The sequence below is a fragment of the Mobula hypostoma genome, chromosome 1 (genome assembly GCF_963921235.1).
Source record: "Mobula hypostoma chromosome 1, sMobHyp1.1, whole genome shotgun sequence".
In the NCBI taxonomy this organism is placed as follows: Eukaryota; Metazoa; Chordata; class Chondrichthyes; order Myliobatiformes; family Myliobatidae; genus Mobula; species Mobula hypostoma.
In genome coordinates this window covers 99,458,609-99,473,056 of record NC_086097.1, presented here as the reverse complement: position 1 = coordinate 99,473,056, position 14,448 = coordinate 99,458,609, and the positions used below count along the sequence as shown (strand labels likewise).

At 48.1% G+C, this 14,448-nt stretch overlaps 1 protein-coding gene across 1 annotated transcript in view; it reads left to right on the top strand.

Annotated features, from left to right (window-relative positions):
- The window catches only part of LOC134340389 (1-phosphatidylinositol 4,5-bisphosphate phosphodiesterase beta-2-like), a 186,493-nt gene that overhangs the window by 84,158 nt on the left and 87,887 nt on the right, over nt 1–14,448 (top strand). The window contains exon 15 of the mRNA XM_063037964.1: nt 12,810–12,904. Within this exon, the coding sequence (XP_062894034.1) occupies nt 12,810–12,904 (95 nt within the window). The remainder of the gene's footprint in view (nt 1–12,809; nt 12,905–14,448) is intronic.

The window sequence follows — 14,448 nt, the reverse complement described above, 5'->3', positions numbered from 1 at the left end:
GTCAGAGGCTTTTTCCCAGGGCTGAAATGACTAGCACGAGAGGGCACAGTTTTAAGGTGCTTGGAAGTAGGTACAGAGGAGACGTCAGGGGTAAGTTTTCTATGCAGTGAGTGCATGGAATGGGCTGCTGACGGCGGTGGTGGAGGCAGAAACAATAAGGGCTTTTAAGAGACTCCTGGATGGGTACATGGAGCTTAGAAAAACAGAGGGTTATAGGTAAGGCTAGGTAGTTCTAAGGTAAGGAAATGTTCGGCACAGCTTTGTGGGCCGAAGGGCCTGTATTGCGCTGTATATTTTCTATGTTTCTGTTTCTTGATGCTATCAATATCCTACTGCTATCCTCAAACCTAAAACTTCCTAGTGGGCTGAGCTCAGGTCTTCCTTCAGCATTTTCAGGAGTACTGGATCATCGCTCACTCGATTGTCCAGCCTTGAGTATTGCCCATATTCTCAATACTTACACACGACATAATCCTTGGCAGGCTCATCGGATCTCTGAACTACTGACATGATCATTCCCCAGTTACTTTCATGTCCCCAAGCCGCTGCCTCACTTCCCCCTTTAAGCAGTGATGTCTTTGTCCATGTACCATCCCATACTCCCTGGGCCACACCATCCCATAACCTCTTCAGGCATTTCACTTCTACCACCACGTGTATATCTTTTGGGTACATTTAGCGAATTTCAATCACTTCTTCTGGCTTGCGTCAGAATTCTCGATTCCCACAAGCCACACTAAGTGAGGCAGCCCAGACAAAACGCTCTGCTTCCCCCTGGGGGTGAAGAGCTTGTGAGTGGTTGTAATCAGGGCCAAGGCCTGTCGAGCCTGGTCATTGTCTGACTTTAACAGGTGCCATCGTAACAGATATACCTGGATATAACGTCTCTCTCAAATATCTCCACACTGATTCCCATAGGTAAAAACTAAACTGTACATACTTGAAATCACTCTGCAATCTTCCACTTCTGTGTCGCTGAACTCACGATGTCCATTGTATTCCCATTCATAGAAAAGGTCCGTTACAAGATTTCAAACTTATTCTTAAAACACACAAGCATGCTCACAAACAAGTGCACTGTACCACTGTACAGTTTCTCAAACACACACCCCTCTGGTGTCCTAAACAGTCACCTTTCACAACTGGTGGCCCTGTCTCTCCAAAATGTTCAAAATGTCTGGTTCCTTCTTTGAGGCTCTCCGTTGGTAGGGTCAACCATGGATGTTGTGTTCTAGCTGTCTACGTGATACGCAAGCCAGGGCAGTACGATATAGAGAGCAGGCTGTTGCCATGTAACGGGCTCCCCCTTTCCACGCAGCTGATGCACCCAAAGGGATGGCAGAGACTGATACAGTTTGGTACCAGCAGCATCTTAGGAGTAGCCAGTCAGCATTGAGCACAATGTCTGACTGTCCTGTGGCCTCCAGCTCTGGAATTTTCTCCTCGGGGTTTACTCCCGAACCTTCCCCATGCGTGGGTATAGCCGCAAGGCAGCGGAGGTTTGATTTCAGAATTCTCCTTCTCCTAGATGAGCTGCCAACCACGGCTGACGAGCCCCATCTGCCTGAAGCAACTGGTTTCAAGGAGCCAATAACCTCTCTTTGCCCCTTCTCTTGTCAGTAGAAACGGTTCTGCTGTGCTTAGTAGCTGAACCACACGTGAAGGTCAGGAGGCCGTATGAGACGCATGCCATTGGGGGCATTTAATAGGTCGTGGGAGCTTGTCCCCACCATCAGGCCAGCTATAACAACCTTAAGGAACCACAATACTTTTATGTCCAACAGCTCAGCTCTCCACACTCTGTGATCCCATGTTCATTGACCAAACAGATCTAAGTGTGAGAACTACTCTTAAAAATACTCACCTCCTCAGACTGGTTAAGTCACTGGCCACACAATAGGTTACAAACGTATGCTTGACGAGCTCCCAAATGTTGTGACTGTGACTGAGGCCACGGGCGAGACATTGAAGCTGGTGATCTAGAGGTCTTCATTCATCACAGCAAGCAGGCATTCTCTTGAGACTCTACCCATGCATCACATTTTTATACCCTAAGGTTGTGGTCAACAGTAGGTAATTCAATATTGATTATCTATATCTGTGACTATGTTTGAACAACAGTGACAATTTCCATCTGGTTTGCCAGCCTGAACCCAAGTCACGGTGGTGCAAATAACTTCGCCCATGTTGCCTGCTTTGATGCAAAACAACCCCATTGTCTTCACGTTCGACACACGCATATTGCAAACAATATCTCGTAGTCTGTGGGCTTTTAACTTCAGTTTACAATAACAACTGAAAACTGCTTCTTGCATGGATTAATATCTGACTCCAGAATATTCTTTAACAGTGGTCCATTCTAGTGTGTCGCACCAGACAGTCAGCCATTCTTGTCTGGCTCGTGGTGTCAGGTTTGGTCTCCTTTTGGATTAACCGGGTCACGATATGAACGATCCAGACTCGACCCTTGTTTTTTTTTTGACGAGGCTGAGTGGCTAGCTTGACGCTCAACCCGGCATGGATGGAAAGCGTGCTCGGGGGGTGGCCTGACTTGGATTCAAACTCGGGGCCCTTTGCTCTGAAACTGGCGCTGAAGCCATTGCTCCACCAGCCGGCCTATATTTAAAAGTTTAAAAATAGCACAAGGTTTTCCAGCAGCTCCCAGATAGTGTTCACTCCAACCTGAGGTGTGAGTTGTGACGGCTGTGTTGGCTGACAGGTACCAGGATTAAGAACAGCTACTCATAGCTAGACAGTAAGGACCCAGTTGCTGAGATGCATGAGAGAATCAGTAACACGGGTAGAGCAAACAAGGTGGTATAGTACTGCCCTCACTGACATACTGATAAACACACCAACACACTGGTATACCCAACTCCTCACTGAAACACCACACCCTTCAGTGATATATCCCACACTTCTCACTCTATCATGCTGATACACCCCACACTGTAATCCACTGGTGTATCCCACACCCCTCACTGTAAACCACTGATATCATTCACACTGTAATACACTGGTGTATCCCACACCCGTCACTGTAATAAACTGGAGTACCCCACACCCCCCACTGTAATCCAAAGGAGTACCCCACATCCCTCACTGTAAACCACTGATATAATCCACACTGTAATCCACTGGGGTACCCCACACCCCTCACTGTAAACCACTGATATAATCCACACCGTAATAAACTGACGTACCCCACACTCCTCACTGTAAACCACTGATATAATCCACACTGGAGTATCCCACACCCCTCACTGTAAACCACTGATATCATTCACACTGTAATACACAGGTGTATCCCACACCCCTCACTGTAATAAACTGGAGTACCTCACGCCCATCACTGTAATAAACTGGAGTACCCCACAGCCCTGACTGTAACACTCTGGTGTACCCCACAGCCCTCACTGTAATAAACTGGAGTTCCCCACACCCCTCACTGTAATCCAAAGGAGTACCCCACATCCCTCACTGTAATAAACTGGAGTACCTCACGCCCATCACTGTAACACTCTTGTGTACCCCACACCCCTCATTGTAATAAACTGGAGTACCCCACGCCTCTCACTGTAACACTCTGTAACACACTCCTCACTGTAATAAACTGGAGTAACCCACGTCCATCACTGTAATAAACTGGACTACCCCACACTCCTCACTGTAATAAACTGGAGTAACCCACGTCCATCACTGTAATAAACTGGAGTACCCCACACTCCTCACTGTAATAAACTGGAGTACCCCACGCCCATCACTGTAATAAACTGGAGTACCCCACACCCCTCACTGTAATCCAATCGAGTACCCCACACCCCTCACTGTAATAAACTGGAGTACCCCACACCTCTCACTGTAATAAACTGGAGTATCCCACTCCCCTCACTGTAAACCACTGATATAATCCACACTGTAATACACTGGAGTATCCCACACCCCTCACTGTAAACCACTGATATCATTCACACTGTAATACACAGGTGTATCCCACACCCTTCACTGTAATAAACTGGAGTACCTCACGCCCATCACTGTAATAAACTGGAGTACCCCACAGCCCTGACTGTAACACTCTGGTGTACCCCACAGCCCTCACTGTAATAAACTGGAGTTCCCCACACCCCTCACTGTAATCCAAAGGAGTACCCCACATCCCTCACTGTAATAAACTGGAGTACCCCACAGCCCTCACTGTAACACTCTTGTGTACCCCACACCCCTCATTGTAATAAACTGGAGTACCCCACGCCTCTCACTGTAACACTCTGTAACACACTCCTCACTGTAATAAACTGGAGTAACCCACGTCCATCACTGTAATAAACTGGACTACCCCACACTCCTCACTGTAATAAACTGGAGTAACCCACGTCCATCACTGTAATAAACTGGAGTACCCCACACTCCTCACTGTAATAAACTGGAGTACCCCACGCCCATCACTGTAATAAACTGGAGTACCCCACACCCCTCACTGTAATCCAATCGAGTACCCCACACCCCTCACTGTAATAAACTGGAGTACCCCACACCTCTCACTGTAATAAACTGGAGTATCCCACTCCCCTCACTGTAAACCACTGATATAATCCACACTGTAATACACTGGAGTATCCCACACCTCTCACTGTAACACTCTAGCGTACTCCACAGCCCTCAGCGTAATAAACTGGAGTTCCCCACACCCCTCACTGTAACACTCTGGAGTACCCCACATCCCTCACTGTAAACCACTGATATAATCCACACCGTAATAAACTGACGTACCCCACACTCCTCACTGTAAACCACTGATATAATCCACACTGGAGTATCCCACACCCCTCACTGTAAACCACTGATATCATTCACACTGTAATACACAGGTGTATCCCACACCCCTCACTGTAATAAACTGGAGTACCTCACGCCCATCACTGTAATAAACTGGAGTACCCCACAGCCCTGACTGTAACACTCTGGTGTACCCCACAGCCCTCACTGTAATAAACTGGAGTTCCCCACACCCCTCACTGTAATCCAAAGGAGTACCCCACATCCCTCACTGTAATAAACTGGAGTACCTCACGCCCATCACTGTAACACTCTTGTGTACCCCACACCCCTCATTGTAATAAACTGGAGTACCCCACGCCTCTCACTGTAACACTCTGTAACACACTCCTCACTGTAATAAACTGGAGTAACCCACGTCCATCACTGTAATAAACTGGACTACCCCACACTCCTCACTGTAATAAACTGGAGTAACCCACGTCCATCACTGTAATAAACTGGAGTACCCCACACTCCTCACTGTAATAAACTGGAGTACCCCACGCCCATCACTGTAATAAACTGGAGTACCCCACACCCCTCACTGTAATCCAATCGAGTACCCCACACCCCTCACTGTAATAAACTGGAGTACCCCACACCTCTCACTGTAATAAACTGGAGTATCCCACTCCCCTCACTGTAAACCACTGATATAATCCACACTGTAATACACTGGAGTATCCCACACCCCTCACTGTAAACCACTGATATCATTCACACTGTAATACACAGGTGTATCCCACACCCTTCACTGTAATAAACTGGAGTACCTCACGCCCATCACTGTAATAAACTGGAGTACCCCACAGCCCTGACTGTAACACTCTGGTGTACCCCACAGCCCTCACTGTAATAAACTGGAGTTCCCCACACCCCTCACTGTAATCCAAAGGAGTACCCCACATCCCTCACTGTAATAAACTGGAGTACCCCACAGCCCTCACTGTAACACTCTTGTGTACCCCACACCCCTCATTGTAATAAACTGGAGTACCCCACGCCTCTCACTGTAACACTCTGTAACACACTCCTCACTGTAATAAACTGGAGTAACCCACGTCCATCACTGTAATAAACTGGACTACCCCACACTCCTCACTGTAATAAACTGGAGTAACCCACGTCCATCACTGTAATAAACTGGAGTACCCCACACTCCTCACTGTAATAAACTGGAGTACCCCACGCCCATCACTGTAATAAACTGGAGTACCCCACACCCCTCACTGTAATCCAATCGAGTACCCCACACCCCTCACTGTAATAAACTGGAGTACCCCACACCTCTCACTGTAATAAACTGGAGTATCCCACTCCCCTCACTGTAAACCACTGATATAATCCACACTGTAATACACTGGAGTATCCCACACCTCTCACTGTAACACTCTAGCGTACTCCACAGCCCTCAGCGTAATAAACTGGAGTTCCCCACACCCCTCACTGTAACACTCTGGAGTACCCCACATCCCTCACTGTAATAAACTGGAGTACCTCACACCCCTCACTGTAATAAACTGCAGTACCTCACGCCCATCACTGTAATAAACTGGAGTACCTCACGCCCATCACTGTAATAAACTGGAGTACCCCACAGCCCTGACTGTAACACTCTGGTGTACCCTACAGCCATCACTGTAATAAACTGGAGTTCCCCACACCCCTCACTGTAATCCAAAGGAGTACCCCACATCCCTCACTGTAATAAACTAGAGTACCCCACACCCTTCACTGTAATAAACTGGAGTACCTCACGCCCATCACTGTAATAAACTGGAGTACCCCACACCCTTCACTGTAATAAACTGGAGTACCCCACACCCTTCACTGTAATAAACTGGAGTACCTCACGCCTGTCACTGTAATAAACTGGAGTACCCCACAGCCCTGACTGCAACACTCTGGTGTACCCCACAGCCATCACTGTAATAAACTGGAGTTCCCCACACCCCTCACTGTAATCCAAAGGAGTACCCCACATCCCTCACTGTAATAAACTAGAGTACCCCACACCCTTCACTGTAATAAACGGGAGTACCTCATGCCCATCACTGTAATAAACTGGAGTACCCCACACCCTTCACTGTAATAAACTGGAGTACCCCACACCCTTCACTGTAATAAACTGGAGTACCTCATGCCCATCACTGTAATAAACTGGAGTACCCCACACCCTTCACTGTAATAAACTGGAGTACCTCACGCCCGTCACTGTAATAAACTGGAGTACCCCACAGCCCTCACTGTAACACTCTTGTGTAGCCCACAACCCTCATTGTAATAAACTGGAGTACCCCACGCCTCTCACTGTAACACTCTGTAACACACTCCTCACTGTAATAAACTGGAGTAACCCACGTCCATCACTGTAATAAACTGGAGTACCCCACACTCCTCACTGTAATAAACTGGAGTAACCCACACCCCTCACTGTAATCCAAAGGAGTACCCCACATCCCTCACTGTAATAAACTGGAGTACCCCACAGCCCTCACTGTAACACTCTTGTGTACCCCACACCCCTCACTGTAATAAACTGGAGTACCCCACGCCTCTCACTGTAACACTCTGTAACACACTCCTCACTGTAATAAACTGGAGTACCCCACACTCCTCACTGTAATAAACTGGAGTAACCCACGTCCATCACTGTAATAAACTGGAGTACCCCACACTCCTCACTGTAATAAACTGGAGTACCCCACAGCCATCACTGTAATAAACTGGAGTTCCCCACACCCCTCACTGTAATCCAATGGAGTACCCCACATCCCTCACTGTAATAAACTAGAGTACCCCACACCCTTCATTGTAATAAACGGGAGTACCTCACGCCCATCACTGTAATAAACTGGAGTACCCCACACCCTTCACTGTAATAAACTGGAGTACCCCACACCCTTCACTGTAATAAACTGGAGTACCCCACACCCTTCACTGTAATAAACTGGAGTACCTCATGCCCATCACTGTAATAAACTGGAGTACCCCACAGCCCTCACTGTAACACTCTTGTGTAGCCCACAACCCTCATTGTAATAAACTGGAGTACCCCACGCCTCTCACTGTAACACTCTGGGGTACCCCACACTCCTCACTGTAATAAACTGGAGTAACCCACACCCATCACTGTAATAAACTGGAGTACCCCACACTCCTCACTGTAATAAACTGGAGTACCCCATGCCCATCACTGTAATAAACTGGAGTACCTCATGCCCATCACTGTAATAAACTGGAGTACCCCACACCCCTCACTGTAATCCACTCGAGTACCCCACACCCCTCACTGTAATAAATTGGAGTACCCCACACCCCTCACTGTAATAAACTGGAGTATCCCACCCCCCTCACTGTAAACCACTGATATAATCCACACTGTAATACACTGGAGTATCCCACACCCCTCACTGTAACACTCTAGCGTACCCCACAGCCCTCAGCGTAATAAACTGGAGTATCCCACACCCCTCACTGTAAACCACTGATATAATCCACACTATAATCCACTGTAGTATCCCACACCCCTCACTGTAACACTCTAGCGTACCCCACAGCCCTCAGCGTAATAAACTGGAGTTCCCCACACCCCTCACTGTAATAAACTGGAGTACCTCACACCCCTCACTGTAATAAACTGGAGTACCTCACACCCATCATTGTAATAAACTGGAGTACCCCACAGCCCTGACTGTAACACTCTGGTGTACCCCACAGCCCTCACTGTAATAAACTGGAGTTCCCCACACCCCTCACTGTAATCCAAAGGAGTACCCCACATCCCTCACTGTAATAAACTGGAGTACCTCACGCCCATCACTGTAATAAACTGGAGTACCCCACAGCCCTCACTGTAATAAACTGGAGTACCCCACGCCTCTCACTGTAAACCACTGATATAATCCACACTGTAATCCACTGGTGTATCCCACACCCCTCACTGTAATAAACTGGGGTACCCCACACCCCTCTCTGTAACACTCAGGTGTACCCCACACCCCTCACTGTAATCCACTGATATAATCCACACAGTAATCCACTGGAGTATCCAACACGCCTCACTGTAAACCACTGATATAATCCACACTGTAATCCACTGGAGTATCCCACACCCCTCACTGTAATAAACTGGAGTATCCAACACCCCTCACTGTAAACCACTGATATAATCCACACTGCAATACACTGGAGTATCCCACACCCCTCACTGTAAACCACTGATATAATCCACACTGTAATCCACTGGAGTATCCCACACCCCTCACTGTAATAAACTGGAGTACCTCACACCCCTCACTGTAATAAACTGGAGTACCCCACGCCCATCACTGTAATAAACTGGAGTACCCCACAGCCCTCACTGTAATAAACTGGAGTACCCTGCACCCCTCACTGTAACACTCTGGAGTAGCCCAGACCCCTCACTGTAATAAACTGGTGAACCCCACACCCCTCACTGTAACACTCTGGTGTACCCCACACCCCTCTCTGAAATAAACTGGGGTACCCCATACCCGTCACTGTAACTCTCTGGTGTACCCCACATCTCTCACTGTAATAAACTGGAGTACCCCGTGCCCATCACTGTAAACCATTGGAGTACCCCTCACTCCTCACTGTAATAAACTGGAGTGCCCCACACCCCTCACTGTAACACTCTGGAGTAGCCCAGACCCCTCACTGTAATAAACTGGTGAACCCCTCACCCCTCAGTGTAATAAACTGGTGTACCCCACACCCCTCACTGTAATATAATGGAGTACCCCACACCCCTCACTGTAATATAATGGAGTACCCCACACCCCTCACTATAACACTCTGGATTAGCCCAGACCCCTCAGTGTAATAAACTGGTGAACCCCACACCCTTCACTGAAATAAACTGGTGAACCCAACACCACTCACTGTAATCCACTGATATAATCTACACTGCAATAAATTGGAGTACCCCACACGCATTACTGTAATAAAAGGAGTACCCCACACCCATCACTGTAAACCATTGGAGTACCCCTCACCCCTCACTGTAATAAACTGGAGTGCTCCACACCCCTCACTGTAATAAACTGGAGTACCCCTCACCCCTCACTGTAACACTCTGGAGTAGCCCAGATCCCTCACTGTAATAAACTGGTGAACCCCACACCCCTCACTGATATAAACTGGGGTACCCCACACCCGTCACTGTAACACTCTGGAGTAGCCCAGACCCCTCACTGTAATAAACTGGTGAACCCCACACCCCTCACTGTAATATAATGGAGTACCCCACACCCCTCACTGTAATAAGCTGGTGTACCCCACACCCCTCACTGTAACACTCTGGAGTAGCCCAGACCCCTCACTGTAATAAACTGGTGAACCCCAGACCCCTCAGTGTAATAAACTGGTGAACTCCACACCCCTCACTGAAATAAACTGGTGAACCCCACACCCCTCACTGAAATAAACTGGGGTACCCCACACCCCTCACTGAAATAAACTGGGGTACCCCATACCCGTCACTGTAACTCTCTGGTGTACCCCACTGCCCTCACTGTAATAAACTGGTGTACCCCACTGCCCTCACTGTAATAAACTGGGGTACCCCACACTCCTCACTGTAATAAACTGGATTGCCCCACACCCCTCACTGTAATATAATGGAGTACCCCACACCCCTCACTGTAACACTCTGGAGTAGCCCACACCACTCACTGTAATAAACTGGTGAACCCCACACCCCTCAGTGTAATAAACTGGTGAACCCCACACCCCTCACTGAAATAAACTGGGGTATCCCACACCACTCAGTGTAATATAATGGAGTACCCCACACCCCTCACTGTAACACTCTGGTGTACCCCACACCCCTCTCTGAAATAAACTGGGGTACCCCATACCCATCACTGTAACTCTCTGGTGTACCCCACTCCCCTCACTGTAATAAACTGGTGAACCCCACATCCCTCACTGTAATAAACTGGAGTACCCCACACCCCTCACTGTAACACTCTGGAGTAGCCCAGACCCCTCACTGTAATAAACTGGTGAACCCCTCACCCCTCAGTGTAATAAACTGGTGAACCCCTCACCCCTCAGTGTAATAAACTGGTGAACCCCACACGCCTCACTGAAATAAACTGGGGTACCCCACACCCCTCACTGTAACACTCTGGATTAGCCCAGACCCCTCACTGAAATAAACTGGTGAACCCCACACCACTCACTGTAATCCACTGATATAATCCACACTGTAATCCATTTGGGTATCCCACAGCCCTCACCGTAAACCACTGATATAATCCACACTGTAACGCACTGGAGTACCCCACACCCCTCACTGTAAACCACTGTTATAATCTACACTGCAATAAATTGGAGTACCCCACACGCATTACTGTAATAAAAGGAGTACCCCACACCCATCACTGTAAACCATTGGAGTACCCCTCACCCCTCACTGTAATAAACTGGAGTGCCCCACACCCCTCACTGTAATAAACTGGAGTACCCCTCACCCCTCACTGTAACACTCTGGAGTAGCCCAGATCCCTCACTGTAATAAACTGGTGAACCCCACACCCCTCACTGATATAAACTGGGGTACCCCACACCCGTCACTGTAACACTCTGGAGTAGCCCAGACCCCTCACTGTAATAAACTGGTGAACCCCAGACCCCTCAGTGTAATAAACTGGTGAACCCCACACCCCTCACTGAAATAAACTGGGGTACCCCACACCCCTCACTGTAACACGTTGGTGTACCCCACACCCCTCACTGAAATAAACTGGGGTACCCCATACCCGTCACTGTAATATAATGGAGTACCCCACACCCCTCACTATAACACTCTGGATTAGCCCAGACCCCTCAGTGTAATAAACTGGTGAACCCCACACCCCTCACTGAAATAAACTGGGGTACCCCATACCCGTCACTGTAATATAATGGAGTACCCCACACCCCTCACTATAACACTCTGGATTAGCCCAGACCCCTCAGTGTAATAAACTGGTGAACCCCACACCCCTCACTGAAATAAACTGGGGTACCCCACACCACTCACTGTAATAAACTGGTGAACCCCACACCCCTCACTGAAATAAACTGGGGTACCCCATACCCGTCACTGTAACTCTCTGGTGTACCCCACTCCCCTCACTGTAATAAACTGGTGTACCCCACACCACTCACTGAAATAAACTGGGGTATCTCACACCACTCAGTGTAATATAATGGAGTACCCTACACCCCTCACTGTAACACTCTGGAGTAGCCCAGACCCCTCACTGTAATAAACTGGTGAACCCCACACCTCACAGTGTAATAAACTGGTGAACCCCACACCCCTCAGTGTAATAAACTGGTGAACCCCACAACCCTCACTGAAATAAACTGGTGTACCCCACACCACTCACTGTAACACTCTGGTGTACCCCACACCCCTCACTGAAATAAACTGGGGTACCCCATACCCGTCACTGTAACTCTCTGGTGTACCCCACTCCCCTCACTGTAATAAACTGGTGTACCCCACTCCCCTCACTGTAATAAACTGGTGTACCTCACATCCTTCACTGTAATAAACTGGGGTACCCCACACCCCTCACTGTAATAAACTGGAGTACCCCACACCCCTCACTGTAACACTCTGGAGTAGCCCAGACCCCTCACTGTAATAAACTGGTAAACCCCACACCTCTCAGTGTAATAAACTGGTGAACCCCACACCCCTCACTGAAATAAACTGGTGAACCCCACACCCCTCACTGAAATAAACTGGGGTACCCCACACCCCTCACTGTAATAAACTGGAGTAGCCCACACCCCTCACTGTAACACTCTGGAGTAGCCCAGACCCCTCACTGTAATAAACTGGTAAACCCCACACCCCTCACTGTAACCCTGATACACTATAGTGAACTATAATGCACTACAGCAGCCTTCACTGCTGCTCCCAGCCCTTCATTGTGATCGTTTTTGTCCTTGGATTCCTCCAGGGGAAGCTGACGAAGAGCAGTGTGAAAATGAGGAGGAGCAGGACAACATTGACCAGGAGGATGATGAAGAACAGAAGAAGCAGGAATCTGATGAGGCATGAGTACTTAAGTCTCACAATTTATCTATTGATCTATCTATCTACTAATGAATGAATAAATTATTCATCTATTTATTTACTTACCCATCGACTGACTGATGAAGATACAGTGTAGAGTCTGCCTTTCCAGCTGTTCAAGTTGTGCCGCCCAGGAATCCCCCCATGTTTTCCTGGCTAATCGCAGGACAATTTACAATGACCGGTTACCCGGTACTTTGGACAATGGGATGAAACGGGAGCAACATTAAGAAACACATGCAGTCACGGGGAGAACATACAGACTCCTTTCAGACAGTGGTGGAAATTGAACCTTGGGCGGTGGTGGTAAGCTTTAGTAGGGAACTTTTCCCTCTGTGCTCTTCGATCGGTGTTTCCACTGGGCTGCTGAAGTTATACCCTGAAGGCTGCTGGACACTTGTAAAATCTAGAAAGTTCAGCATATATTTCAGGAATTGGGGCAGGTGCACTGATCTAGTAGAGGATCACGAGAATGATCCCGGGAAGGAAAGGGTTACTGTATGAGGAGCCTTTCACGGCTCTGGGCCTGTACTCACCGGAGACTAAAAGAATGAGGGGGGATCCAATTGAAACCTATCGAATATTGGAAAACTCTGACAGTGTGGACGTACAGGTGGTGTATCCCATAGTGAGTGAGTGCAGGACCAGAGGGCACAGGCTCAAAATAGAAGGATGTCTCTTCACAATGGAGATGAGGATGAGTTTCTTTACCCAGAGGCTGGTGAATCTATAAAGTTCATTGCCAAAGAAGGCTGTGGAGGTCAAGCCATTCGGTATATTTAGATCAGAGGTTGATTAGTAAGGGCATCGGATGTTACAGGGGGAAGGCAGGAGAATGGGGTTGAGAGGGATAATACATCAGCCATGACACAGTGGCAGAGCAGGGTCAAACATAGAAACATAGAAAATAGGTGCAGGAGTAGGCCATTCGGCCCTTCGAGCCTGCACCGCCATTCAGTATGATCATGGCCGATCATCCAACTCAGAACCCTGTACCAGCCTTCCCTCCATACCCCCTGATCCCTTTAGCATCAAGGGCCATATCTAACTCCCTCTTAAATATAGCCAATGAACTGGCCTCAACTGTTTCCTGTGGCAGAGAATTCCACAGATTCACCACTCTCTATGTGAAGAAGCTTTTCCTAATCTCGGTCCTAAAAGGCTTCCCCTTTATCCTCAAACTGTGACCCCTTGTTCTGGACTTCCCCAACATTGGGAACAATCTTCCTGCATCTAGCCTGTCCAATTCCTTTAGGATTTTATACGTTTCAATAAGATCCCCCCCTCAATCTTCTAAATTCCAATGAGTATAAGCCTAGTTGATCCAGTCTTTCATCATATGAAAGTCCTGCCATCCCAGGAATCAATCTGGTGAACATTCTTTGTACTCCCTCTATGGCAAGGATGTCTTTCCTCAGATTAGGGGACCAAAACTGCACACAATACTCCAGGTGTGGTCTCACCAAGGCCTTGTACAACTGCAGTAGTACCTCCCTGCTCCTGTACTCGAATCCTCTTGCTAT